General features: G+C 38.8%; 1 protein-coding gene across 1 annotated transcript in view; it reads right to left on the bottom strand.

The window, feature by feature from the left end:
- The window catches only part of LOC109436875 (vascular endothelial growth factor receptor kdr-like), a 315916-nt gene that overhangs the window by 131847 nt on the left and 157043 nt on the right, over window positions 1-27026 (bottom strand). The window contains exons 11-12 of the mRNA XM_074323230.2: window positions 8913-9063; window positions 4713-4833 (exon numbers count right to left, since the gene is read on the bottom strand). Coding sequence (XP_074179331.1) covers window positions 4713-4833; window positions 8913-9063 — 272 coding nt within the window. The remainder of the gene's footprint in view (window positions 1-4712; window positions 4834-8912; window positions 9064-27026) is intronic.

Here is a 27026-nt window from a genome sequence, read left to right as displayed (position 1 = left end):
AGCTGGTCACAGGCAGTGGCTGATCTGGGCCTGCACTGGAGCCCCTCACAAAGGGCCCCAGAACCAACATACTTGGAGGTTGGCTTCAGACCACAGCAGAGCACAACCTAATTAGCCCCACAAGCAGCACAACCAAGGAGCGGTCTCAACAGACACCAGAGCCTGTTAGGGCGAATCCCACTCCCTGGGGTAAGCAACCCGCACAGCAGTCTGTAAGCTATGAATGTGGCCACACTCCAGAGCCAATCAGCTTGAGGCTCAATCCCACCCACTGACATGCCAATAGCAACCAAGAGTCAACTATAAAAGGAATGCACACACAACCCACACAAGGGCCACTCCTGGAGCACCCAGCACAGGTGGCCAGGGAGATTGTGCTACTGGACCCCATAAGGCACCTACTACCATGATTCCCCCAAAATAAGACCGGGTCTTATATTAATTTTTGCTCCAAAAGACACATTAGGGCTTATGTTCAGGGGATGTCATCCTGAAAAATCATGCTAGGGCTTATTTTCTGGTTAAGTCTTATTTTCAGGGAATCACGGTATATAAGGCCACCTGGTCAAGACTGAGGGATGTAGTAGATTTACCTAACACATAGAAATGAACAGAGAGGCAGCCAAAATGAGGAAACAAAGAAATACATCCCAAATGAAAGAATAGGAGAAAACTCCAGAAAAAGAACTGAACAAAATGGAGGCAAGCAACCTAACAGATACAGAGTTCAAAACAATGGCAATAAGGATGCTCAAGGAACTTAGTGAGAACTTCATCAAAGAGATAGCAAGCATAAAAAAAACACACATAGAAGCCATAGAAAAAAAACAGTCAGACGTGAAAAATACAATAAATGAAATGAAGAAGGCACTAGAAGGAATCACCAGCAGAATAGATGAAGCAGAGGATCAAGTCAGCGATTTGGAAAACAAGGTAGCAGAAAACACCCAATTGGAACAGCAAAAAGAAAAAGGAATCCAAAACAATGTGGATAGTTTAGGAGACAACATCAAGCATAACAACATATGTATCATAAGGGTACCAGAAGGAGAAGAGAGAAAGCAAGGAATTGAGAACTTATTTGAAGAAATAATAACTGAAAACTTTCCTAACCTGGTGAAGGAAATAGATATACAAGTCCAGGAAGTGCAGAGAGTCCCAAACTGGATGAAACCAAAGAGGCCCAACCTAGACACATTACAATTAGAATGGCAAAGGTTAAAGACAAAGTGAGAATCCTAAAAGCAGCAAGAGAAAGGCAATTAGTAACTTATAAGGGAGATCCCATAAGATTGTCAGATAATTTCTCAACAGAAACTATAGGCCAAAAGGGATTGGCAGAAAATGTTCAATGTGATTAAAAACAAGGACCTACAACCAAGATTACTCTACCCAGCAAAGCTATCATTTAGAGTCGAAAGACTGATAAAGAGCATCCCAGACGAGAAAAAGCTGAAGGAGGTCATCATTACCAAACCAGTATTACAAGGAATGTTAGAGGGACTTCTTTAAGATGAAAAGAAAATCAAAATTATGAATAATAAAATGGTAATAGCTACATATATATCAAAAATTACTTTAAATGTAAATGGATTAAATGCTCCACTCAAAGGACATAGGAGGGCTAAATGGATAAGAAAACAAGACCCTTATATATGCTGCCTACAAGAGACTCACTTCAGATTGAAAGACGTACAGAGATGGAAAGTAAAGGGATGGAAAAAGATATTTTATGAAAATAGAAGTTAAAACAACAGAAAAATCTGGTATAGCAATACTTATACCAGACAAAATAGACTTTAAAACAAAGGCTATAACAAGAGACAAAGAAGTACCCTGTGATCCTACTTCAGGGTATTTATCTGAAGAAACCCAAACGCTACTTTGAAGGGATGTGTGCATCCATATGTTCATCACAGCATTGTTTACTATGGCCAAGATGTGGAGGCAGCCTGGGTGTCTGTTGATGGAAGAGTAGATAAACAGGAGGTGGTACATATCTACAATAGAGTATTGCTCAGCCAGGGAAGGGAATGGATTGTTGCCATGTGCTGTGGCATGGATGGACCTGGAGGGTATTATGCTGAGTGGAGTGTCAGACAGAGAAAAACACATGCAGTGTGATTTCCATTATATGTGGGGATCTAAAGTACAAAATAAACAAACAAAACAGAAACAAACTCACAGATACAGAGTACATATTGATGGTTGCCAGATGCAAGGGGGGGGCGGTTGGGAATAAAGTCAAAAAGGGTAAGGGGTTAAGAAGTACAAATTGGTGGTTATCCAGTAATCATGAGGATGTAGGATATAGCATAAGGAATATAGTCAATAACATTGTAATAACTATGTATGGTGCCAGATGGATACTACATTTGTTGGGGTGATAATTGGAGGTGGTTGGGGGACAGGGTGAAAACGTCTGAAGGGATAAGTACAAACTGATAGTTACAAAATAGTCATGGGGATGTAAAGTAAAGCATAGGGCATATAGTTAATAATATGGTGATACCTATGTATAGTGCCAGGTGAGTACTAGGCTAGTTAGGGAAATCTCTTCTTAAATTATATAAATGTTTAACCACTATGCTGTACACCTGAAATTAATATAAAATAATATTGAATGTCAACTGTAATTGAAAATTTTAAAATGGGCGAAAAGGTGAAGGGGAATAAGAGGTCCAAATTTCAAGGTACAAAACAAATAAATCATGGGGATGTAATGTGCAGCACAGGGAATATAGTCAATAATATTGTGATAATGTGGTATGGTGTCAGAAGGTTGCTGGACTTATGGTGATCACTTCTTTAGATATATAAATGCTTAATAATTAATAGTGTGCACCTGAAACTAATATAATATTGTATGTTAGACATATTTTAATAACGATCTTTTTTATTAGTTTTAGGTGTACAAAACAATGCAATAGTTAGACATTTGACCCCTCACAAAGTGCTAAACCCCTCCCCCAATCTATTGCCCCTCTGACATTGTATATATCTGTTACAATTCCATTGACTCTATTCCCTGTGCTATACTCCATATCCCATGACTATATATATATACAGCAAAATTATATATACTATAATTTTATATACATATATATGTCAACTATAATTTTATATATATATATATATAAAATTATAGTTGACATACAATATATATAGTTTTATATATATATATATATATATATATATATATATATATATATATATATAAAATTATAGTTGACATACAATATTATTCAGCTTCAGCTTCAGGTGTACAGTGCAGTGGTCAAGCATCTACACGATCCATGAAGTGGTCTCCCTAGTAAGACAAGTGACTATCTGACACCCTACAAAATCTTTACATTATTTTTAATAAAAATCTTTAAAAATATTAAATACATTTTTAAAAATGTAAAAATAAATAAAATGCCTAGATGTGTACTAATACTGTATCCATGAGTCAAATGTGGCTAGTGAGCACTTGAAATGCAGTTGTGCCAAATGAGATGTCTGTAAATATAGAATACACACAAGATTTCAAAGATGTAGACTGAAAATATCATTAATATTTTCTATTGATTGCTTATGAAATGACAATATTTGGGGTATATTGGGTTAAATATATTACAAAAATTACCTTCACTTTTATTTACTTTGTATGATGTCGTACTAGAAAATTCAAAATTACATATGTGGCTTAGTTTTGTGGTTTGTATATATTTCTGTTACATAACTGGTTGCATGGCTGGCTCTTTGTCCTTTAAGTCTGAGATTAAATATTTCTTCCTTAGAAAGATTTTCTTCACTAAAATATGTCTTTTTATCCAAAGCATGTCATGCCCCCCCCCATGAAATTACACTCATTTTTTTATTTGTGGACATTACAGTAATCTACATTTGTAAAAATTACTAGTCTATTGTTTTTATCCATATCCCATGATAGATAATAAGCTCCATGAAGACGGAAAGGATGTCTGCTTTATACTTGTCACAGTCCCAGACATATAGTAGACACAATGAATAATTGTTGAATGAATGAATAAATTTCACTTATTGTGAAACTGAGCTCCATAGAGGGGAAGTGACTTGCCAAAATTCACACAGCCAGTGAGTAAGTGATGGAGCCAGAATTCCAAAAGAGGTCTTCTGGGTTCCAGTCTGATGGGTTTTCCATCGCACAGCACTGCTATTGTTGGTAAGATCCTACAGACCTTAATTAATGTTCCTTTTTTCTCCATTTGCCACATTCTACTTGGTGTCCATATTTTGGCATTTTCTTTTGCCTCTTTCATTGGATAGAGGGGTTGAGCACAGGTCTGACAGCATCAAGGTAAACCGAGGCCTCTATGTGCTGTGTGTATGTGCTGTATCGGATTGTAAAAGCCTTTCTCTGGCCCCTTTCCCCCAAAATGACTTGTTAATGTTTCCTTTCCCCACTTGCCCCAGAGATTCCAGAATTCCAGATGAGCAGGTGCTTTTACAATAGCCTCCCTTGCAAGGCTATTTTCAACACCTTGGGACACAGAAAGAGTTGACCTAAGAGTAGATTTCTTTTAAAGGTGACTACGCCATGACTAAAGCTTGGTTTTTATAATCAACAGTCTTCAACCAGACCCTAGATCCCAGGAGTTCCTGGAATGTGACATCGGCGCCTGAACAGCAGGCCCACTCATATACAGGTTATGAGGTTACTTCTACCACAGCAACTCCAAGAATTCTACCTTTGTCTTTTCTCCACTTGTTACTACCGTCTCCTCAATGGACAGGATCCTGTTGCCTGTAGGGAGATCACTTTTCAGAGTCACATTGGAAAGCTGGATCCGCTTGCCCCGTTCCATACACCTGGAAAAGAATGAGACCACATTTACAGTCTTCTTGATAGAAATGCATGCCAAGTACTGCAGAGAGCTTGTCTTCTAGTCTAGGAAGATATGTCATCCAGAAGATTCTGGACAGGAAGTTTCCCCTGATCTAGAGTATGTAAAGTCATTTGAACCGTGTCATGGTTAAATAAAAATAGATTAATGGGTTGGAAAGGTACATAGTTTAGAAGACAAAATGGTCAGGAAAGGCCCCTATGAGTAGGTGACATTTGAACAGAGTCTAAAAGAAATCAAATGTGTGCCATAAAGATTTCTGGGGAAGAGAATTACAGGTGGAGGAAAGAGCAAATGCAAAGTTTCTGAGCTAGGAGCATGCCTGACATGTTCCAGGAACAAGGAGGTCTTTGTGGCTGGAGGTCAGTAAACATAAGAAAAAGTATTATTCTTATTTAGGCCATACCCTTGCTTCATATAGAATATGAAGCCCTATTAGATTCTACTTTACTTGGTACCTCTTTCTGAATAAGCTCTTTTACTCTGAACCTTCAACAAAGAGGAGAGGCTCATGAGAATAGCTCTGGAGCACTATTGGCCAGCCAAGACATGTAGGAAGTCAGATTACTAGAGGGAATGGTAAGGCACTGCACTTGTACTCAGCAGAACTGCAATTCAGCCCAAGCACTGCAAACTTGTGTGGCTTCTGACCACTCACTTCCCCTTTCTGAGACTCAGTTTCCCAAACTGTTGAATGGAGCTAATATTAGCCATGTTGTGGACTTGTTTGGAGATTCCAATAAGCACTTGAAATGAGGCTAAGCCAAATTGAGATGTTCTGTAAGTATAAAATACACACAAGATTTCAAAGACAATATGAAAAATAGGACTGAAAATATATCATTAATGTATTGATTGCTTATTAAATGACACTATTTTGAATATATTGGGTTAAATATATTATTAAAATTAATTTTACTTTCTTTACTTTGTATAATGTGGCTACTAGAAAATTATATTTCTGTTGCATAACTATTTGAATGGCTGGCTCCTTATCTTTTAAGTCTGAGATTAGATATTTCTTCCTCATAAAGCCTTTCTTTGCCAAAATATGTCTTTTTTATCCAAAGTAGGTCCTGCCCCAATCATAATCCTCTTTTGTTCTTCATGTACAGTCAATATTTTTGTATTTTTATTTTTAAATTACAGTTGACATTCAGTATTATTTTATGTTAGTTTCAGGTGAACAGCATAGTGGCTAGATAGCCACATAACCTATGAAGTGATCCCCCCAGTCAGTCTAGCACCCACCTGGCACTGTACATAGTTATTACAATATTATTGACTATCTTCCCTAGTCTGTACTTTACATTCCCATGACTGTTTTGTAACTACTGATTTGTACTTCTTAATCCCTTCACAATTTTCACCCAGCCCCCCCAAACCCTCCAGTCTGGTAACCATCAGTATGTTCTCTGTATCTCTGGGTCTGTTTGTTTTGTTTGTTCATTTATTTTTTTCTTCAGATTCCACATATAAGTCACATCATATGGTATTTGTATGGCTTATTTCACTTAGCATAATATCCTCTAGGTCCATCCATGTTGTCACAGATGGCGGGATTCCATTCTTTTTCATGGCTGAGTAATATCCCATTGTATATATGTACATTTTCTTTATCTAGTCGTCTACAAAGAACTCATAAGACTCAACACAAAAACCCCAAACAATCAATTGAGTAATGGACAGAGAACCTGAATAGACATTTCACCAAAGAGGACATACACATGACCAGCAGACACATAAAAAGATGCTCAACATCACTAATCATCAGAGAAATGCAAGTTGAAACCACAATGAGTTATCACCTCACACCTGTCAGAATGGCTATCATCAATAAATCCAAACAAGTGCTGGCAAGGATGTGGAGAAAAGGGAACCCTCGTGCACTGTTGGTGGCATTGCAAATTTGTATAGCAACTATGGAAAACAATTTGGAGTTTCCTCAAAAAAGTAAAAATAGAACTACCTTATGACCCAGCAATTCCACTTCTGGGTATTTATCTGATGTACAATCAAGAATTGAATCTCTAAACAACCTCATGATGTGGCTAATATTAACTCCATTCAATTTTTATATAAATGTAATAGGAATTGGCATGACTTCTAGAATATAATACGTACTCAATAGCCATTTACTTAATAAAAACTTTGTTAGGAGAGGCACTTGGAAAAGGCATTCTCGCAGAAAAAATATTCACATTTCACCCTCCTCTTTTCTTCCAAATAGAAAATTGGTGTAAAAAATACACCTGGCTTTACTGTAGCTCAGCTGAGTGAGAACAATGGAGGTAACTTGGGAATTACAGAATGTCAGAGGAAGGAAAGGAGGCGGGGCAGAACCAAAGTAAGCAAATGGATAAGCCACTGTTATTCTCCCCCAAGAGCACTTTCTTTGTGCCTATTGAGAGGCGATAAGGATGTTTCCCAAGGACCTATTTATAAGCAGGAAGCAATTGAGTGGAGCTGGCATATGAGAGCTGGTTGGAAAGTACCTGTGGGACAAAGACTGAGAGCCCCTGCTGTTTGAAGATCTAGGTCTTGGTCAGATAACTGTATTTCCTACATTTTCCTCTGAACCAAGGCCACATCAACAAACTCTGTTCCTTCCAAATTAGATTTCCTAGACTCTCCCCACTCAGAGCTCAACTATCTCCTAGTGATACTCCCTCATTCATTACCATGTGCTTAGAACTCCACCTTCAGCACAGTGCAGCAATGAGTTAATAATATGAACTTCCCTGGTCAACTAATATGTCAACCTTCAGACAACAGTGGGAATCCAAGAGAACTATTCCCTGCACCCTTTCGGAGTTACGGAAAAGCAGGGAATTTGTTGCATGTGGCAAGCCTGTAGGGGGGTTATGTGGTAGGAGATGGGTGGTGAGCATTGATAAAGTATTCTTAAATGCTGCCTACTCTGGGATTTGGGGCAATTCACTTTACCTCTCTGAATTTCCCTTTTTTCCCCTGATTCTTATAGAGGCAACATGTAACTCAAAATTCTTATAGGGACCACATAAAAGCAGTCATTTTGAAATAGAGCTTATTGCTCTGAAGCAAAAATCAAAGTATCTAATATGTGCCAGGCATACAGTAGGGCTTCAATAAATGGAAACTCTTAGGGTAACTGGCTCTCATTGTGATTTATCTCGACTTCTGTGTTGTGACAAGTGAGTCATTTATCCCCTTTAGCCTCTGTATCTCCATTTGTTACTGGGGAAGAGGAATCCCTGCCCTATCTTCTACACAAGGATCACAGGAGCCTAAATAAGTGTGCTGAGATCTAAAAATGCTATTGGCTGACAGATTTTCCCATTGTGGGTTTATAATTCCAATCAGGCTTATTATGGAAGCAATTCTCAAACAAATGAAACATGTCCACTTTCCAAAACCATTACTACCATGTTTCCCCGAAAATAAGACCTAGCCGGACAATCAGCTCTAATATGTCTTTTGGAGCAAAAATTAAGACTGGGTCTATAATATAATATAATATAATATAATATAATATAATATAATATAATATAATATAATATAATATAATATAATATATAATATAAAAGACTGGGTCTTATATTATACTAAAATAAAACTGGGTCTTATATTCATTTTTGCTCCAAAGGACACATTAGAGCTGATTGTCCGGCTAGGTCTTATTTTCGGGAAAACACAGTATTTTTTTTCCATGCAATGACAGATACTTGGAAACCTGCCCTATTCCGTTCCTCCTCCCACTTAAATCTCAAGTCACAATCTAAATCTAAATTTCCCTGGCCTGTTAACCATAACAGTTGTTTATACCTCTAATGTGAGGGTGTGATTTTAAAAGGAACTGGCAAAATCCTGGGATTTGACACCTATTGGAGTACTACCTCTTCTTTTAGCTTCCTGGGCCCCATTCCAAAACCATGGACAACACCTGTCACATGATATGAAAAAGAAAATCTCCTGGTAAGATCTTAAGACTGCCAGTCCATCGTGTAGCTCAGTAAACCCAAGATTCTGAACCATGTGAGGTTCTTTGGTCTGCGAGTCACTTACAACTCATCTTTATGGCTGCAGGGCTCCCAGGCCCACATGAAGGAGGGCAAAGGTAGACCACTTGCTGTACAGCGAAGGATGTTCTCACTGCCTAGGAGTACTGGCTGGATGTTCTTCAAATCTGTCTCCTTCTCGTAGATCTTAGGTTTTTCTGGACAAGAGAAAAAAATGGTAGAGATTAAGGTCCCTCACCATGTTTGATATATTAGTTGGTACTACCAATACAGGAATTCCAATGGTTAGAATATTGAAATATTTCTGCATCAGTTTATAAGTAGCTGCTGCTCCCACCTCCTAAGTGCCCCCTCCTCACTGTCACCACCCTGATCCCTCCCCATGAACAGGCCCTTCCCCATGTCATCCCCGTGACCTAGCAACTAAAGGGTTAATATCTGACCCAACAGGGGCCCAAAGCTCCAAGATAGCATTAAAGCCTGAATTGATTGATCAGTGTCTGTGCCCTACTTGTGATTATTTTTTATATTTCACCTCTAGTAGGCATAATAGGGCCCTGCTGAAGAGAAGTAAATTCCAAGGACCCAAATGGCAGGATGTGTGGATTTTACAATAGTCTTTTGGATTGGAAGTTTACTTAAAGGCAGGATTGACATCAGGTTCATCTCTGTACCCTGGGCACAAAGTCAATGCCCAAGTGTTATATGTTGAACTTAATTACAAAAGCTATCAATTGGCCTTTTTCTATTTTCTGTAACATTTATTTTTTGCATTTGGATTTAAGAAAACCAACAACAATAAAAGGTTTCTATCTGATTTGCACAAATCTCATTTCTGAGTCCGTTACTTATACATCCAACTGCTTGCTTAATTTCTCTAGTTGAATGATAACACTAATAATATCGATGCTACTTATAGTTAATTGAACCAGGTACAAGGCATTTTTCTAAGTGCTTTATGCAAATGCACTCATTTAATCCTCACCCTGTGAGGTTGATACAGTGATTATCCCTACTGACAGCTTGAAATGTTAAGTAGCTTTCCCAAAGTCACATAGCTAGTAAGTGGAAGAGCTGGATTATGAACGCTGGTATTCTAGCTCCAAAGCCCTCTCTCATAACTGTTTACAGCTATACTGTTCCATACATGTCTCAATCTCAATATTTCCAATAATAATAATAATAATAATAATAATAATAATATATCGAACTTATATATAACGCTTACCAAGTGTCAGGCACTGTTTTTAAGTATTTTTTTATAGATAGTATCACACTTAACTTCATAACATCCCAACTAAGTATGGACTTCCTTTAGCCCCATTTTACAAATGAATAAACTGAGATGCAGAGGGTGAAGTAATTTGCCCAAGGTTAGTAAGATTGTGAAGTGAGGAATTAAACCTAGACAATCTGACTCAAGCACTCAGATTTATAACCACTACATTGTGCCTCTTTTCAAAACGAAAACTCCTCTCTTCCCTCCTCCCCCATTCGTCTTCTTTTCAGTAATTTGTTCGGTCACCTCAGCCAGAAACCCATGCATCATACTTGATCTCTCCTCTTTATTCCCACATTCACTACAAGAACAACTCAGTAACAGAACACTCTTGTCAGTGTTACTCCCTGCTGTACCTCCAGAGCCTGTACAGTGCCTGGTGCACAGCAGGTGCTCAATAAATACATGTTTGAAAGAATGTGTTAGGCCAGAGTTCTGTATCATGTCAGGCAAAGCAGAATTCCACTCTGCTTTTCAGTGTTGCTGCCTCCAATGCTGTTGTGAGATCTTCAAACCTTCAGAAAAGTGGGGATGTGGTTTGGGTGTTTGAGCATTCCTGTTTAAACCAGACCTGAGTTGTATTTCTACAAAGAAAATTTAAGAGTTAACTAACAGGTCTTTACTACAGCAAAAACAATTTCTACATGATGGGATGGAGGGTAGGCTGACCAGGCTTGTTTTGACCTTGACTGATGCTTTTTTCCTGGGGATTAGTAAATACAAACTGTTGCCCAGTGCTTCTTACTTGGTGACTGCCTTCAATGTTCTCTTCCACTCCCTCCTTCTACTTCTCCCCTCCCAGGCCTTACCAACTTTAGCTTCTATCCCAGGATCAGCAATATCTTTCCTTTTCTGCTTCTTGGCTGTTACATCAAACTTTAAAAGGGTTCTCACCTTTTCTAGGCTCAAATAGGTATCTCTAGATGAGAGGGGAAGGGCTGGAAAATTGGCTCGCTTAGCCTCTGAAATACACACATTCTAAGAAAAGAACAGCTAATATAATTGCGTGTCTCTGGCTGGGAGCAGTACTGCCCTTGAACCTGCGGTTCTCACAATACTACCTCTAGCAATAGCTACTTAGACATTCCCGGCTCCGCCTGGAATCAAGTCCCACCTCCGCTTTACACAATTTCCTTGTCCTGCACCCTTCCCTTTGTTTGAAGCAAGTAAAATAAAGACAGCTACCGGATTTCCTCTGGTAAATGAATTCCAGGATCAACATGTATTGTTCCCATTTTCCATGATCTCAGAGCTTTTTTTTTCATTTTCGTTGAGTGCATTTTTGGTTCCAGTATTAAGAACTTAGGAATGAAAGGGCATGTGACTATCAGATCAAAAACAGTGTTGGAGTCTTTGACTTCCAGTGCTGGATGTGATAATGGAACTGCTCCCTTTTAAAGGAACTATAGAAATAATTAAGAATATTTGCTCTTGATTGGTATTGGTAGAGAATGAATACACATGATAATGAGAGGATTAATAGATGGGTGAAATAAATAATCAAGCTGGATCCAAAGGGTCCAGTTGGAGAATTAATTCTGGCAGGGCTAGTGTCACTCTCTAAGGGTCTGGAACATTTAGATTCATATAAGTACTGATTGAAAATCCTAGGACAAGGGATATTGTCCCCCAGTTATGATTCTAAATCCCTTTACTGTAAACACATCCAGATTTGCAGGCATATGCCATGTCTTGTAACAGGGCAGGTATATTTAGGTCACTGTGTGACCCTGAGTCAGTCTCTTTCTCTCTTGGATCTCAGTTACCCAATCTGCCAGATTGGGGGTGCATTAAGTCTAAATGGTTATTGTTTCTCTCTCAGCACTGACTTTTTGTGGTTATTTGAATCTATAGAATTCTCAATCCACTCAATAGATATTTCTTGAGTGCCTCTTGGGTGCTATGTAACATGACAGGTAGTGAATAAGGTACTGTTTGTATAAGGATATTGGCACAAAGGTCACTTTATTCTTGGGAGTTCTTGGCTTTCCTGAGAATGGCGTCTGGAGCTCCAAGCAGGCAGTGGAAGCTCAGAGCCATGCGGTCTATTATTTTAAATGTATTTACAGTCACCTAGGAGTGACAACTGTCCCCATTGCCACCACTGTTTTATGAGTCCCCTGAATCACAAACAGTCAAGGAGGTCCTTAATGACTTGAAAGGCTAGTTTCTGCATGATTATCCCAAATATACCTCATATATATTATGCCCTTCAAATTTGGTTGGGTAAGTTAATCACCATTGTGATGGGCACTTGGTAGTCCAGAGAGCCATCACTGATTGGTTAAGCTATCCTGGCTGGAGTCATTGTTTTTGGAATTAAACCTAATTGAGTTGGAGCAAATAGTCTCAAAGTTCTACAGAGCTGAGAACTTGGAGAAAGTCCACCCATTTTCTTTAGTCAGTCTCAAATAGTGACATCATCAAGTGAGCCTAGAATGGTAGTAAATATGATTTGAGTCTAAGAAGAATCATGGGAAAGATTCTAACAGCAAATCTTAATGCAAGCCTGAATACTGTGATTCCAATAAAGAAGTAAGCTAATTGCGCATTATTACGTATATTGCAAGGTTGGGTGGGAAGAGTTATTTGAAAAGCTTTGTACTTAGACCTGAAGAAAATTAAGATTGAGCAGGAGTCAAATGGCAGTCAACTTAACTATCTGACGGGTCAAGACTGATTTCTGGGGAAAGAATGGAAGTTACATTTGTGGAATGCCAGCCTGTAATGCACTACATTTTGTTCATAATAAAAGAGGTTGCTGTTTATTTAGGCTTACACCATGCCAGAAGTTTCAATGAAGTAACTCATTCAATCTTCATAAGAACCCTAAGAAACAGGTATTATTACCCTTGTTTCAAAGAAAAGAGAAAAGGGTGTTCTAAATTAAAAGATATGCTCAAAGCCACACAGCTAGGAACAAGTGAAGCAGAATTCTGCCATACGCCAAAACTGCATGAAGCTCCATGCATTATACCATGTTTTCTCTCATTCTCAGAGATGAGAGAGATTTCTGGTGCAACTGTTATATGCCAGAGCCCTGTGATAAGTGCTTTACACTTATCATCTTGTTTAATCCTCATAATTCCATTTGGCAGTCAGTGTCATCCACATTTAAGACAAGGAAAACAAGCTCAGAGAGATCAATGGACTTGACAAAAGCCACACAACTAGTGACAGAGCTAGAATTTGGACTCAAAGTTGTCTAACTCCAAAGCCAGGGCCCTGTCCTCTGGGAACTGTGGCCTCATTCCCAAACGTTCTCTTACTATGGCAGGAACATCCCAACTCAAATTATCATTTCCTCTGGAGCCTGTGATCAGGTCCTCTGATACATTCAAAAAAAATTACATAAAATTCATCAGAAAGACTTGGAAAGTGGCCTGAGATGACCTAGGATAAGCTCACCAACTAGGGCAAATTTCCCCAGATCTAAGAAGGTAAAGGAAAGTGTTTCTTTTCTAGACTGATCAAGGCATTTCTAGGGCCTGGCAGCAAGGCAGGGGTTTCCAGAACAGCCACTGGAAAGAATCTCATAGGTCATGTTCAAGCTACGAGTATTTTTGGAACTTCCCATTGGGGTTTTCCATGTTTGAGAGCATGGCCTCTAGAACCTTTGCATAGGTTAAAATCTTAGTTCTGCCACTTGCCTGCTGTGAGATCTTGAGCAAGTTGCTTAACCTCTCTGTGCCTTGATCTCGCCATCTTTGAATTGGGTAACAATAGTATCTACATCCTGGGATTTTTATGAAGAACAGGAATAAAAATCATATTTCAGAGTACTCATGAGGATGAATTGAGACCATGGGCACAAAAGTGCTTTATAGATTGATCTGGTGGCTGGGGGTACACCCTTCCCCTTGTCTAGTGAAGAGAAACTGCTGAGATTCATAATGCTCCTCGGGTTCAGATCCCTAAGAGGATAGATTGCATTGCTGTTGCTTCAGATATATAGGAAGGCAATTCCTGAAACCAATTTTAGAACTTCAAGCTGATAGGAGTAACTGGGAGTTTCTTAAAATTACAGGGGCCCCCATTAAAGGTTCAGGGTTTAATTTTTTCCAATATTGTACAAGTCAGAAAAAAAACAGTTTATCTCTTTATCGAAAATAAAACACCCTCTCTGCTACTAGTGATCTATGCCCTGCATCTAACCATCTTAAGCAGTCACGTCCCAGGCCAATGTCAGATTACAATACTCCTAAAACCTTGGCATTTCCTAAATGATAAAAGCACTAGGAACATCTTCTGTTCTAATATTTGGTATTTGACCCTAGTTCCTGATATGGACCTCCTAAATCCCTTGGAATTTCCTGGGTGATAGGAGTGTCTTTTGTTTTAATTAGGCAATTCTGAGTGGGCTCCTGCACGGCTTTTGGATAGGGGCTGGTCACCAGAAAGACCAAGCCATGATTAGAAGCTTGGAATTTTCAGTCTTACCCACTTCCTCCAGAGAGGGGAGAGGGGTTGGAAATGGAGTTGATAACAGATCATACCTACATAAAAATCCCAATAGTATAGGGTTCAAAGAGCTTCCAGGTTGCTGAACACATCCACATGCAGTGAGGGTGATATACCCCAATTCCAAAGGTACCCTCCCGGACCTCACCCTATGTAACTCTTCATGCTTTTCATTTGTATCCTTTATCATATCCTTTAATAAATTGGCAAATATAAGTAAGTGTTTTCCTGAGTTCTTTGAGTCACTCTAGCAAATTAATCAAACCTGAGGAGGGGGTTGTGGGAACTTCCAATTTGTAGGCCAGTCACTCAGAAGTTGTGTGTAACTGGGAGACCTATTACTTGTGATTGGCATCTGAAATGGGGGCTGCCTTGTGAGACTGAGCCCGTAACCTGTGGGAATCTATCTCCAGGTGGATACCCTTCTATAGTTTAAGTTTCATGAGAGTGAAATTGTAGGACACCCAGCTGGTGTCACATAGAATTGCTTGGTGGGGGAAAGACACCCACACATCTGGTGTTAGAAGTATTGTAAGACTCTTTGTAGTGTGAGAGTAAATTAGACACAGAGGAGGAAAAACTAGGTTTTCCAATTCAGCCATCTACATTGGCTTTGGAGTATAGGACATGAACTATAAGAAGTACATTTCAAAACCGGTGAGACAGCTCCAAAGAACTAGAGCACCTGAGTGTGGGCTCTGTCTCAGATTTTTCCATTAGCTAACTGAATTACCTTGGCCAATTCCTTCATCATCCCCAACTTTAAAATAAGGTGTTGGAAACAGAAACTGACTCACAGGTTTCTGAGAACAAACTGATGGTTACCAGAGGGGTTGGAGGTGGGGTGATGGTGAAGCCATTGGTGAAAAAGGAGAAAGGGAAGAAGAAGTACAAATTTCCAGTTATAAAATAAATTAAGTCACAGGGACATAATGTGCAGCACAGGGAATAGTTAATAATATCGTAATAACTTTGTATAGCGACAGATGACTATAGCACTTACTGTGGTGAGTACATCATAAGGTATATAAATGTCAAATCACTGTGTTGTACACCTGAAACTAATATAATATTGCACAACAACTATACTTTAATAAGTAGATAGATAAACAAACAAACAAATAGGGCTGTTGGGTTAGGTGACCTCAGAGGAAAGACTGTCGTGGATTACCACTAGCAATTTACAATTTGTTTTTGTTATGGTGAGGGAGTGAAGAATTCAAGAGGAAAATGCCTAAAGCATAATTCTGTATAATTATACCTGGCCCATGTGGTGCCAATGACTTTTCTTTCTTCAAGTCACATCTGTCTTTTCTGCATATTTGGCTCCATAAGAACCTGAATTCAAACTGATTTAGCTGTTTAGGGAGTAGCCAATCAAAGATTGAGAAAAAAATAAGGTATATAAAATGGCATCATCCCATCATCATTCACTAGCCCCTTGCCATTGCTTTCTATTTATCCATAATACTTATGAGTACTTATGAGTACTATTTATTGGTTTTGTTTTCCTATGTGTATTCTTCTATAACATAAGTTTCAGGAAAGCTAGAATTATTTTTGTGCGTTTATTTCCTGCAACAACCCCAGTCTCTAGAATAGTACCTAGAAAATAGTAGTTAGCTCAATAAACATTTGATTAATTGATTTTTTATGAATGAGGGAAAGAATTGTTTTATTTCTGCTGCCTCTCTCCCAAGTGATGGGAGGGAGAAAGAACCAGAGAAAGAGAAAGAGACAGAGATAGAGACAGAGTTAGTTAGTTAGTTAGTTAGTTAGTTAGTAAGTTAGTTAGTTAGTTAGTTAGTTAGTTAGTTTTAAAAAGTAGCCAAGACACATAGTTAGGATTTTTGGCAAAAGCCCTGTGCCCTTATTCCCCTGGCCCCTCATTTGGGTAAAAGAAACAGCGTTTATGAACTTTTTGGCATGCAGTACCTAGCCGGGGAGCCCTGAGGTCTGCCTGAAAGGTAAGGTTCTGATCACAGGTACACATGGATTCTACATAATGTTCAGGGAGATATTATGTGCTCACTTGCTCAGAACAAGAACCCTTGGCACAGGCCTTTCCACAAAGCTCCTGTCAGCATTCATCTACTTGCCAGACTGGCTCTTTTGGCTCCATTTGAGCCCAAAGGAGTCATCCCACCAGGTTGTGATGGATAGCTGCCTGCCTCTCTCTAACTAAGGAAGGACACTGAAAGGAACAGGAACAGCCTTGAAAAGCTTAACTGCTAATTCCAGAGGTCTTCCTGGCCTCACCCTTCTCTTCAGACTTTCCAGTGACTGAAAGAACATTCCGGCACTAATTAGGTGCAGGGAGCAAATAATTGGGAGATGGGAACAGCCAGTGGAGCTGCAAGCTGGACTGGCCTTGACTTGGATGACCATTTGTCCTAAATGACTCATAAGGAGAAGGAGAGGGAGAGAGAATTGACCTAATGAATTCTGTTTAGTTTTATTTTGTGCTTCTTTTCTCTGGGCATTTCCCCCCCATGAAAACTAGTGTTCAACTGACTTAGGAAGTGGAAAACAATATGGTGTTCCTGTCTGCATTTTGACTGAGAAGACATGTTCAGAAGGAAAGAAAAAGTAAGGTTTATTTTTCATCAATTCTGTGATCCACCCTGGAAATGTTTTCTCTTCTTGCTCTTTGGCTCTGGCTGTCAGAGGTAGTAAAGACCCAGGAAGGACTGCTGAGGCTGATAGACGGGCAGTACTTGGTCACACTTTTCGGTCCTATACTTCCCTCTCTAGCCAGGCCTAGGTCACAGACATTAAAGGTACTGGTACTAAATTCTATATTTAGCATGCAACTCTGGGTTTAACACTGAATGCACATGGCTAATGAATGTGCTATTTTTATAATCTGTGTTGGAAAACAGTCTCAAGATTATCAGGGCTTTAAAGGCCTTTGGATATCAAAACACTTCCTATCCCATCTCTACCAAGTAGTTGTGCTGTCTCTATACACAGGATGCTCATTGTCTCACAAGATAGTTGTTCCATTATTCAAAAATGTCATTGTTTTATTGTTGTTATTTTGCTTTAATTTTAAATTGACATACAATATTATATTAGTTTTAGGTATATAACATAATGATTCAACATTGGTATGCATTGTGAAATGATCACCACAATAAGTCTAATTACCATCTGTCACCATACAGTGTTAATAAAATATTAGTGACAATAGTCCCATGATGTACATTACACCCCTATAACTTGCTTATTTTATAACTAGAAGTATGTACCTCTTGATCCCCTTCACCCATTTGGCCACTCTCCCAACTCCCCAACTCCTCTTCCCTCTGGCAAGCACCAATCTGTTTTCTGTATCTACAACTCTAGTTTGGTTTTATTTTGTTTGTTCATTTGGTTCTTTGTTTGTTTGCTTGTTTGTTTTCATATTCCACATATAACTGAAATCATATGACGTTTGCCCTTTTCTGTCTGACTTAATTCACTTAGCACAATACACTTAAGATCTATCCATGTTGTCACAAGTAGAAATACTTCATTATTTTCCAGGCTGAGTAGTATTCTATTATGTGTGTATGTATACGACTATATGTAAATACATTACCAAGTTACATTCCCACCAACACCGAATGTGTGGGGAGCCATGGTTTCTTGCAGCCCTGAACCTTGCAGACTGGCTTGGTTTCTGCCCCCATAACATTGCCTCTACCTTATCTGAGAAGCGCCTAATGGCTGCTGAGGAATGTGGTGAAAACGGCCAGTTCCCAGACACAGAAAACTAAGGGCTTTCTGGACAATTGGTAGGTTCTGTCTCCTTGAGATATTTACTTTTGTGAGTTTCAGTGACCTTGTATCTTCTATGTCAAAGTAAGGTTGAGGCTGGAAAGATTTACTTTCACTGAGATAATGCATATCTTCTTCGTTTAACTGCACGTACTCAAACTGTATATATTGGTTAGAGATAATAAACTCAGGGCTTCAGCATGACTGAAGACCGGCCGCATTAGCATTTGTGTGTGTCTTTTATTTCATTCCCACTCCCCCATTCAGGTACTGATCGACTCGTGGCGGCTGGCCCGTCACACGAATGAGGGTTCCATTTTCTCCACATCCTTACCAACGCTTGTTATTTCTTGTTTTGATGATGATAGCCATTCTGACAGGTGTGAAATGATATTTCATTGTGGTTTTGATTTGCATTTCCCTGATAATTGGTGATGTTTGACAGCTTTTCATGTGCCTGTTGGCCATGTGCATGTCCTCTTTGGAAAAATGTCTATTCAGATACTTTTCCCATTTTTTTTAAGTTGGATCATTTTGTTGTTGTATTATATGAGTTCTTTGTATATTTTTTATATTAACCCTTTATTAGATATGATTTGCAAATAACTTTGCTTGTTCAGTAGACTGTCTTTTCACTATGTTGCAGAAGTTTTTTGATTTATGTTGTCTCATTTGTTTATTTTTGCTTTTGCTTCCTTTGCTTTTGGAGTCAGGCCCAAAAAATCATTGCCAAGATCAATGTCAAGGAGCTTACCTCCTGTTTTCTTCTAGGAGCTTTAGGGTTTCAGCTCTTACATTCAAGTTTTTAATCCATTTTGAGTTAACTTTTGTATATGATGTAAGATAGTGGTCCAGTTTCAGTCTTTTGCATGCATCTCTCTAGTTTTCCCAACACCATTTATTGAATAGACTGTCTGTTCCCATTGTATATTCTTGACTTTTTTGTCATAAATTAATTAACCATATATATGTGGGTTTATTTCTGGGCTATCTATTCTCTTCCATTGATTGATGTGTCTGTTTTTATGCCACTATCATACTGTTTTGATTACTATAGCTTTATAATATGGTTTGAAATAAGTTTTATAGTTTAAAAGACACAATTCTTATATTTAGCCAGAAACTGACTCCCTTCAATTAAGTTTCTGTCTTTCAGGGTCATACAAGATAGACAGAGTTTTACTTTTTCCAGGATAAACATATACTAGACAGAAAGGTGTCTACGGTTATATATTATTATCACACCGACTCTACAAATGTAGAAATTGTGGAAGTGAGAGATAGAATTTGGAAAATTTTGATTTGGGAGTAAGGCTTATATGTCTCTGGGGATGCTTCTTCCCATCCTGCCACAATCCAGTTAGTACTAGCACAAATTCAATCACTTTGCATTATCTTGGCTTTTGACAGAAATCCTCTGAAGGGTGATCTGCTCTTGGGGAGGCTGGGAGGCTATGAAAAAGGGCATGCAAAATGACCTGATCTAAAAATATTCTGGACAATATGTTAAGAAGTTTTCCCAGTGGAGCCCAAGTGGTTGGGTAAAGTAAGAAGAGCAGATGTTAGGGATGTGGGGAGAGCATCTTCATAGACCCCCTCAATGGGGATTTCCATTGCTTCCTAGCTGGGAGTGGAGCCAATCCTATCCCTCCCTTTCTCCCTTTTCTCTCTCTCTACTCTTCCATTCAGCAAGGCCACATATCCCAGTCATGCCTTCCATGACACGAAGAGCAATGGAGGGGAAGCTCAGAAACTGTGGGGCAGCCTATAGTCTGATGGTTCCTATGATAGTCAGGGCAATCAGAGGGACAGACAGAGACTCTTCTGTACTGAGCTGCTAAACTTTCAATCTCCCCCAAATATGAGTGTGGGGCCAGTTATCAGTGGTGGCTGCAGCAATTGAGGAGAGCACCCATGTACCCAACTCTGCTAACTCCACTTCCCCAAGACTGAAGGTCTTTAGGGTCACATTAATGAGCATATCCAACCAAGCACAGCACCACCTGCTCTCTGTTATCTTACCATGAGTCATTGGGTTAGAAATATGACTACAACCCTATCCAGAACTGAAGGTGATATAAGTGTTAATCAAAGAAACTACAGGAAAGGACAAATGCTTGAAGACAAAGTTTAGGGCTTTGTCTTTGAACTATAGTTGTGTAACAGTATGTATGGCAGACACTGCTTATTTTTCCCTTATTTCTTCTTCCCCTTCATCTACAGTAATAGATTTTATAACTGGAAATATGGCTGCTTATTTAAAGAGTATGTTTCTTAACCTCTTTAGCAGCTAAGGTGACCATGAGACTAAGTTCTGGTGTATGTGCAAATTCCCTGTCATGTCCTTAAACGGTAGAGTGTGAGTTCTCTTTCCCCATTTGGTGATAGAAAACTACCTCAGACCATATGAATAAGAACAAAACCGATTTGGGAGGAAAATGGCGGCATGAGGTAAGCCTCTGTAAAGCTCCCCTGGAATTTACAACGAATCAAACAACAAAAACTCCACAAAGGACTCCCTGCACAGCAGACAGGCAAGATGAAGAGGCCCACTACCAAAATCACCTACCGGTGGGAGATTCCCATGAGCTGGAGGGCGGAGGAAAGGGAGAAGTGCAGAGATGGAGCCACGAGGGCAAAGGACCCAGACCTAGCTCAGTGCTCCGAGCTCGCTGCTTCCTGGAACTACAGCAGCTGCGGAAAAGGGAAGAACTCGGACTGCTAGGGCTCTCTTTATGGCCCACAGGGCTGAGGGGACAACATATAACACGGCTGAACCCAACGCACACGGCAGAGACCTCGGAGAAAAGACTGAGGGAAGAAGGCTGAAAATGGTGGTTTAAGCCCTCACTGCCGAGCAGAGAACAGAAGCCTTAGGCACTGAGACTAGCCACCCCATCCCTACCCTCGCAAAGCTCGCCCCGCCCCCACATGCCCGGTGCTAGGAGCGGAACAGTAGCAGTGTCAGATCAAAAGAACAGAATATTTGCTGTTCTGAGAACTGTGGAACACAGACACAAATTCGCAGCCCAACTAGTTCCGGAAGAGGGGAGGGAGCTGTGGAAGCAGGACTGGCTGTGGTAGGGGTCGCCACCATTGCTCTGGGCCACCTCTCACAACTCACCCCGCCCCTGGCCCCACCTATCTGGGCGGATCCCTCCAGGAGTAAACAGAACTGCTGAAACATACGGGCTCTGAATCTGGAGCAGGAAGAGCTTTGAAACATCAAAAGATCTCCACATACCCACCGGGACACTGAGCCCTGTGACCTAGACGAACTATTAACTGAGGAGAAGCCCATCTCCCAGGAATCCACCCATTGTGTGAGAAGCTGGAATAGTGCAGAGAAAACACAGCACTACCGTGTGGGAGAAGAAAAATAAGCTGCAGTTGGAGAAAAAATAAAACATTCTACCAACAAGTACTGGAAAACAAAAGACCGCTTCCTATCAACATATTGCAGAAGCCACTCCTGTAGATGTCTAGGAAGAGAAATAGTAAACCAGTAATTGCCATGAATAACCAAGGCAACAAGATAGCTCAAAATGAAAGTCAAAAATCTCCAGAAAAGGCACTTAAAGATACAGAAATATGTGACTTAAATGACAGAGAATTCAAGATTGCAGTTCTGAAAAAACTCAACGAAATGCAAGAAAACACAGATAGGCAGTTAAATGAAATCAGAAACATACTCAAAGGACAGCCTGAGCATTTTGCGAAAGAGATTGAAATATTAAAAAAGAACCAAATAGAATTTCTGGAGATAAAGAACTCAATAGAAGAAATTAAGAATGAAATAACCAGCTTAGGTAGTAGAGTTGATCAGATGGAGGAAAGAATCAATGACATCGAAGATAGAAACCTGGAAATTACACAGATGTAAGAAGAAAGAGACTTGACACTTAAAAGAAATGAAAGAACTCTACAAGAACTTTCTGACTCCATCAGAAAGAGCAATATAAGAATAATGGGCATACCAGAAGGAGAAGAAAGAGAAAAGGGAACAGAGGATATATTCAAACAAATCGTCGATGAGAACTTCCCAAACTTGTGGACAGAACTGGACCCTCTAATCCAAGAAGCAAATAGAACACCTAATTACCTCAATCCCAACAGGCCTTCTCCAAGGCACATTGTATTGAAGCTGTCTAAAATCAACAATAAAGAAAGAATCCTCAAGGCAGCCAGGGAAAAGAAGACGGTAACTTACAAAGGAAAGCCCATTAGATTATCATCAGATATTTCAGCAGAAACTCTACAAGCCAGGAGAGAGTGGAACCAAATATTCAAAATATTGAAAGAGAAAAATCATGAGCGAAGAATAATACATCCAGCAAAGACATCCTTAATTTTATTTCATTTTTTGGGGGGTGTTTTTCCTGCTGTTTTCTTAATCATTATTTTATTTTATTAAATTTATTGGAGTGACTGACAATTGTTAGTAAAATTACATACATTTCAGGTGTACAATTCTGTATTACATCATCTATAAATCCCATTGGGTCTTCATCACCCAGAGTCAGTTCTCCTTCTATCACCATATATTCGATCCCCCTTACCATCATCTCCCACCCCCCACCCCCCTTAACCTCTGGCAACCACTAAACTATTGTCTGTGTCTATGAGTTTCTGTTTCTCATTTGTTTGTCTTGTTCTCTTGTTGTTTTTAGTTTATATATAACATATCAGTGAAATCAAATGATTCTCTGCTTTTTCTGTCTGACTTATTTCGCTCAGCATTAAAGATATCCTTTAGATATGAAGGGGGAATAAAGTCCTTTCCAGACATAGAGAAGCTGAGGGAATTTACTAATACATGACCTGCAGTACAAGAAATACTAAAGGAGGCTATTTGACCACCATCAACAGGGACAATTTGTGGCAACCAAGACTCAAAAAATGGGGAGAGTAAAGGACTAAACCAGAATACGGGAATGGAGAAAGTAAATGTGCTGAAGAAAATGGAATACTCTAAATATCAAACTTTCTTTTACATACACTTAAGGGTAAACACTCAAAAAAAAAACAACAGAACTGAAATATATACTGTAATAAAAGAAGAAACAGAGGGAAACATCATAGAATACCACCACACAGAAATAATAGTCAACAACAAAAAGGCAAAGAAACAATGGAGACACAGACTTACCAGAAAACTAAAGATAGAATGACAGGAAACCCTCACATATCAATAATCACCCTAAATGTAAATGGACTGAACTCACCAATAAAAAGGCACAGAGTTGAAGATTGGATCAAAAAACTAAACCCAACCATATGCTGTCTCCAAGAGACACATCTCAGCTACAAGGAGAAGCATAGACTCTAAGTGAAAGGGTGGAAATGGACATTCCAGAGAAAATCAGGTGTAGCCATAATGATATCAGATGAAACAGACTTCAAGGTGAAAAAGATAACAAGAAACAAAGATCGACATTTCATAATGGTGAAGGGGACTGTGCAACAAGAAGACATAACAGACATCAATATTTATGCCCCCAATCAAGGAGCACCGAAATATGCCGAGCAACTACTAACAGAACTAAAGGGAGAAATTGGCCAAAACACAATTATACTACGGGACTTAAATACATCATTGACAGCTATGGATAGATCATCCAAACAGAAAATAAATAATGAAATAGCAGCCCTAATGACACATTAGATGAAATGGACATAATTGACATATATAGAGCACTTCATCCTAAAACATCAGACTATACATTATTTTCTAGTGTACACGGAACATTGTCAAGGATAGACCATATATTGGGACATAGAATCAATCTCAGCAAATTTAAGAAGATTGAAATCACACCAAGCATATTCTCTGATCATAAGGCTTTGAAATTGGATATCAGTTGCAAAAAGAAAGCGGGAAAAAACACAAACACATGGAGATTAAACAACATACTTTTAAAGAATGAATGGGTCAAAGAAGAAGTTAGAGGAGAGATCTAAAGACACATAGAAACAAATGACAATGAAAATACACCCTACCAAAATTTTTGGGATGCAGCGAAAGCAGTTTTAAGACGAAAATTTATCTCATTACAGGCCTATCTCAAGAAACAAGAAAACTCCCAAATAAATAACCTCACGTTATACCTTAAAGAACTAGAAAAGAAGAACAAGTGAAACCCAAGTTCAGCAGAAGAAAGGAAATAACAAAAATCAGAAAAGAACTAAATGAAACAGACAACAAAAAGACAATAGAAAAAAATTAATGTGACAAAGAGCTTGTTCTTTGAAAAGATTAATGAAATTGACAAACCCTTGGCTAGACTCACTAAGATAAAAAGAGAGAAAACACTAATTAACAAAATCGGAAACGAAAAAGGGGAAGTTATCACGGACACCACAGAAATACAAAGGATCATCCAAGAATATTATGAAGGACTATATGCCACCAAATTCAATAACCTAGAAGAAATGGACAAGTTCTTAGAAACATACAGCCTTCCAAGACTGAACCATGAAGAACTGGAAAATCTAAACAGACCGATCACCAGTAATGAAATTGAATCAGTCATCCAAATCCTTCCCAAATGTAAAAGTCCGGGACCAGATGGCTTCACTAGTGAGTTCTACCAAACCTTCAAAGAGGATCTAATACCAATCCTGGTCAAACTCTTCAAAAAACCTGAAGAAGAGACAGTACTCCCTAACTCATTTTATGAGGCAAACATTACGCTGATACCAAAACTTGGTAAGGACAGCACAAAAAAAGAAAACTACAGACCAATATCTCTGATGAATACCAAAGCAAAAATCCTAAATAAAATTCTAGCAAATCGAATACAACAATGCATTAAAAATATTATTCATCACGACCAAGTGGGGTTCATCCCCGCAGCACAAGGATGGTTCAACATCTGCAAATCCATCAATGTGATATATCGCATAAACAAAATAAAGGACAAAAATCATATGATTATATCAATTGATGCAGAAAAAGTAATTGACAAGATACAACATCCATTTATGATTAAAACACTTAATAAAATAGATATAGAAGGAAAATACCTTAACATAATAAAGGCCATATATGACAAGCCCTCTGCTAATCTCATAATTAATGGTGAAAAACTGAAGCCCTTTGCTCTACATTCAGGAACATGACAGGGTTGTCCCCTATCACCTCTGCTTTTCAACGTAGTGTTGGAAGTCCTTGCCAGAGCAATCAGGCAAGAGAAAGAAATAAAAGGCATCCAAATTGGGAATGAAGAAGTTAAATTATCACTCTTTGCAGATGACATGATGCTATATATGGAAAACCCTAAAGACTCCACCAAAAAGCTATTAGAAAAAATCAACGAATACAGTAAAGTTCATGGCTACAAAATCAACGTACAAAAATCCATTGCTTTCCTATATACTAACAATGAAATCTCAGAAAAAGAAATACGAAAAACAATTCCTTTTGCAATTGCAGCAAAAAGAATAAAATACCTAGGAATAAACTTAACCAAGGATGTGAAAGACCTATATGCTGAAAACTATAAGACATTTTTGAAAGAAATTGAAGAAGACACAAAGAAATGGAAAGTCATTCCATGCTCATGGATTGGAAGAATCAACATAGTTAAAATGGCCATATTACCCAAAGCAATATACAGATTCAATGCAATCCCCATCAAAATCCCAATGGCATATTTTAAAGAAATAGAACAGAAAATCATCAGATTTGTTTGGAACGACAAAAGACCCCGAATAGCCAAAGCAATCTTAAGAAAAAAGAACTATAATGGAGGTATCACACTTCCTGACTTTGGCCTGTACTACAGGGCCACAATAATCAAAACAGCATGGTATTGACAGAAAAACAGACACATAGACCAATGGAATAGAATTCAGAACCCAGAAATAAAACCACATAAATATGGACAGATAATTTTTGACAAAGAAACTGAAAACATACAATGGAGGAAAGACAGCCTCTTCAGTAAATGGTGCTGGGAGAATTGGTTAACCACGTGCAAAAAATGAAACTGGACTGCCATTTGTCACCATATACCAAAGTTAATTCAAAATGGATGAAAGACTTAACCATAAGACCTGACACAATAAACTGCATAGAAGAAAACATAGGTACTAAACTTATGGACCTTGGGTTCAAAGAGCATTTTATGAACTTGACTCCAAAGGCAATGGAAGTAAAAGCTAAGATAAACGAATGGGACTATATGAAACTTAAAAGCTTCTGCACAGCAAAAGAAACCATTGACAAAATAAAGAGGCCACCAACTGAGTGGGAGAAGTTTTTTGCTAACAGTGCCTCCGATAAGGGCCTAGTATCCAGAATATACAAGGAACACATGCATCTCAACTACAAAAAAACAAACAACCCAATTGAACAATGGGCAGAGGACTTGAAGAGACATTTCTCCAAAGAGGACATACAAATGGCAAATAGACATATGAAAAAATGCTCAACATCACTAGTCATCAGAGAAATGCAAATCAAAACCACAATGAGATATAACCTCACCCCAGTCAGAATGGCTATCATCAACAAGACAAATAGTAACAAATGTTGGAGAGGCTGTGGAGAAAAAGGAACCCTCATACACTGTTGGTGGGAATGCAGACTGGTGCAGCCCTTATGGAAGGCAGTGTGGAGGTTCCTCAACAAATTATGAATAGAATTGCCATATG

Source organism: Rhinolophus sinicus, chromosome 18 (assembly GCF_057876585.1).
Source record: "Rhinolophus sinicus isolate RSI-liver-muscle chromosome 18, RSI-T2T, whole genome shotgun sequence".
NCBI classification, from domain to species: domain Eukaryota; kingdom Metazoa; phylum Chordata; class Mammalia; order Chiroptera; family Rhinolophidae; genus Rhinolophus; species Rhinolophus sinicus.
This window is presented reverse-complemented; position numbering and strand designations above follow the sequence as displayed.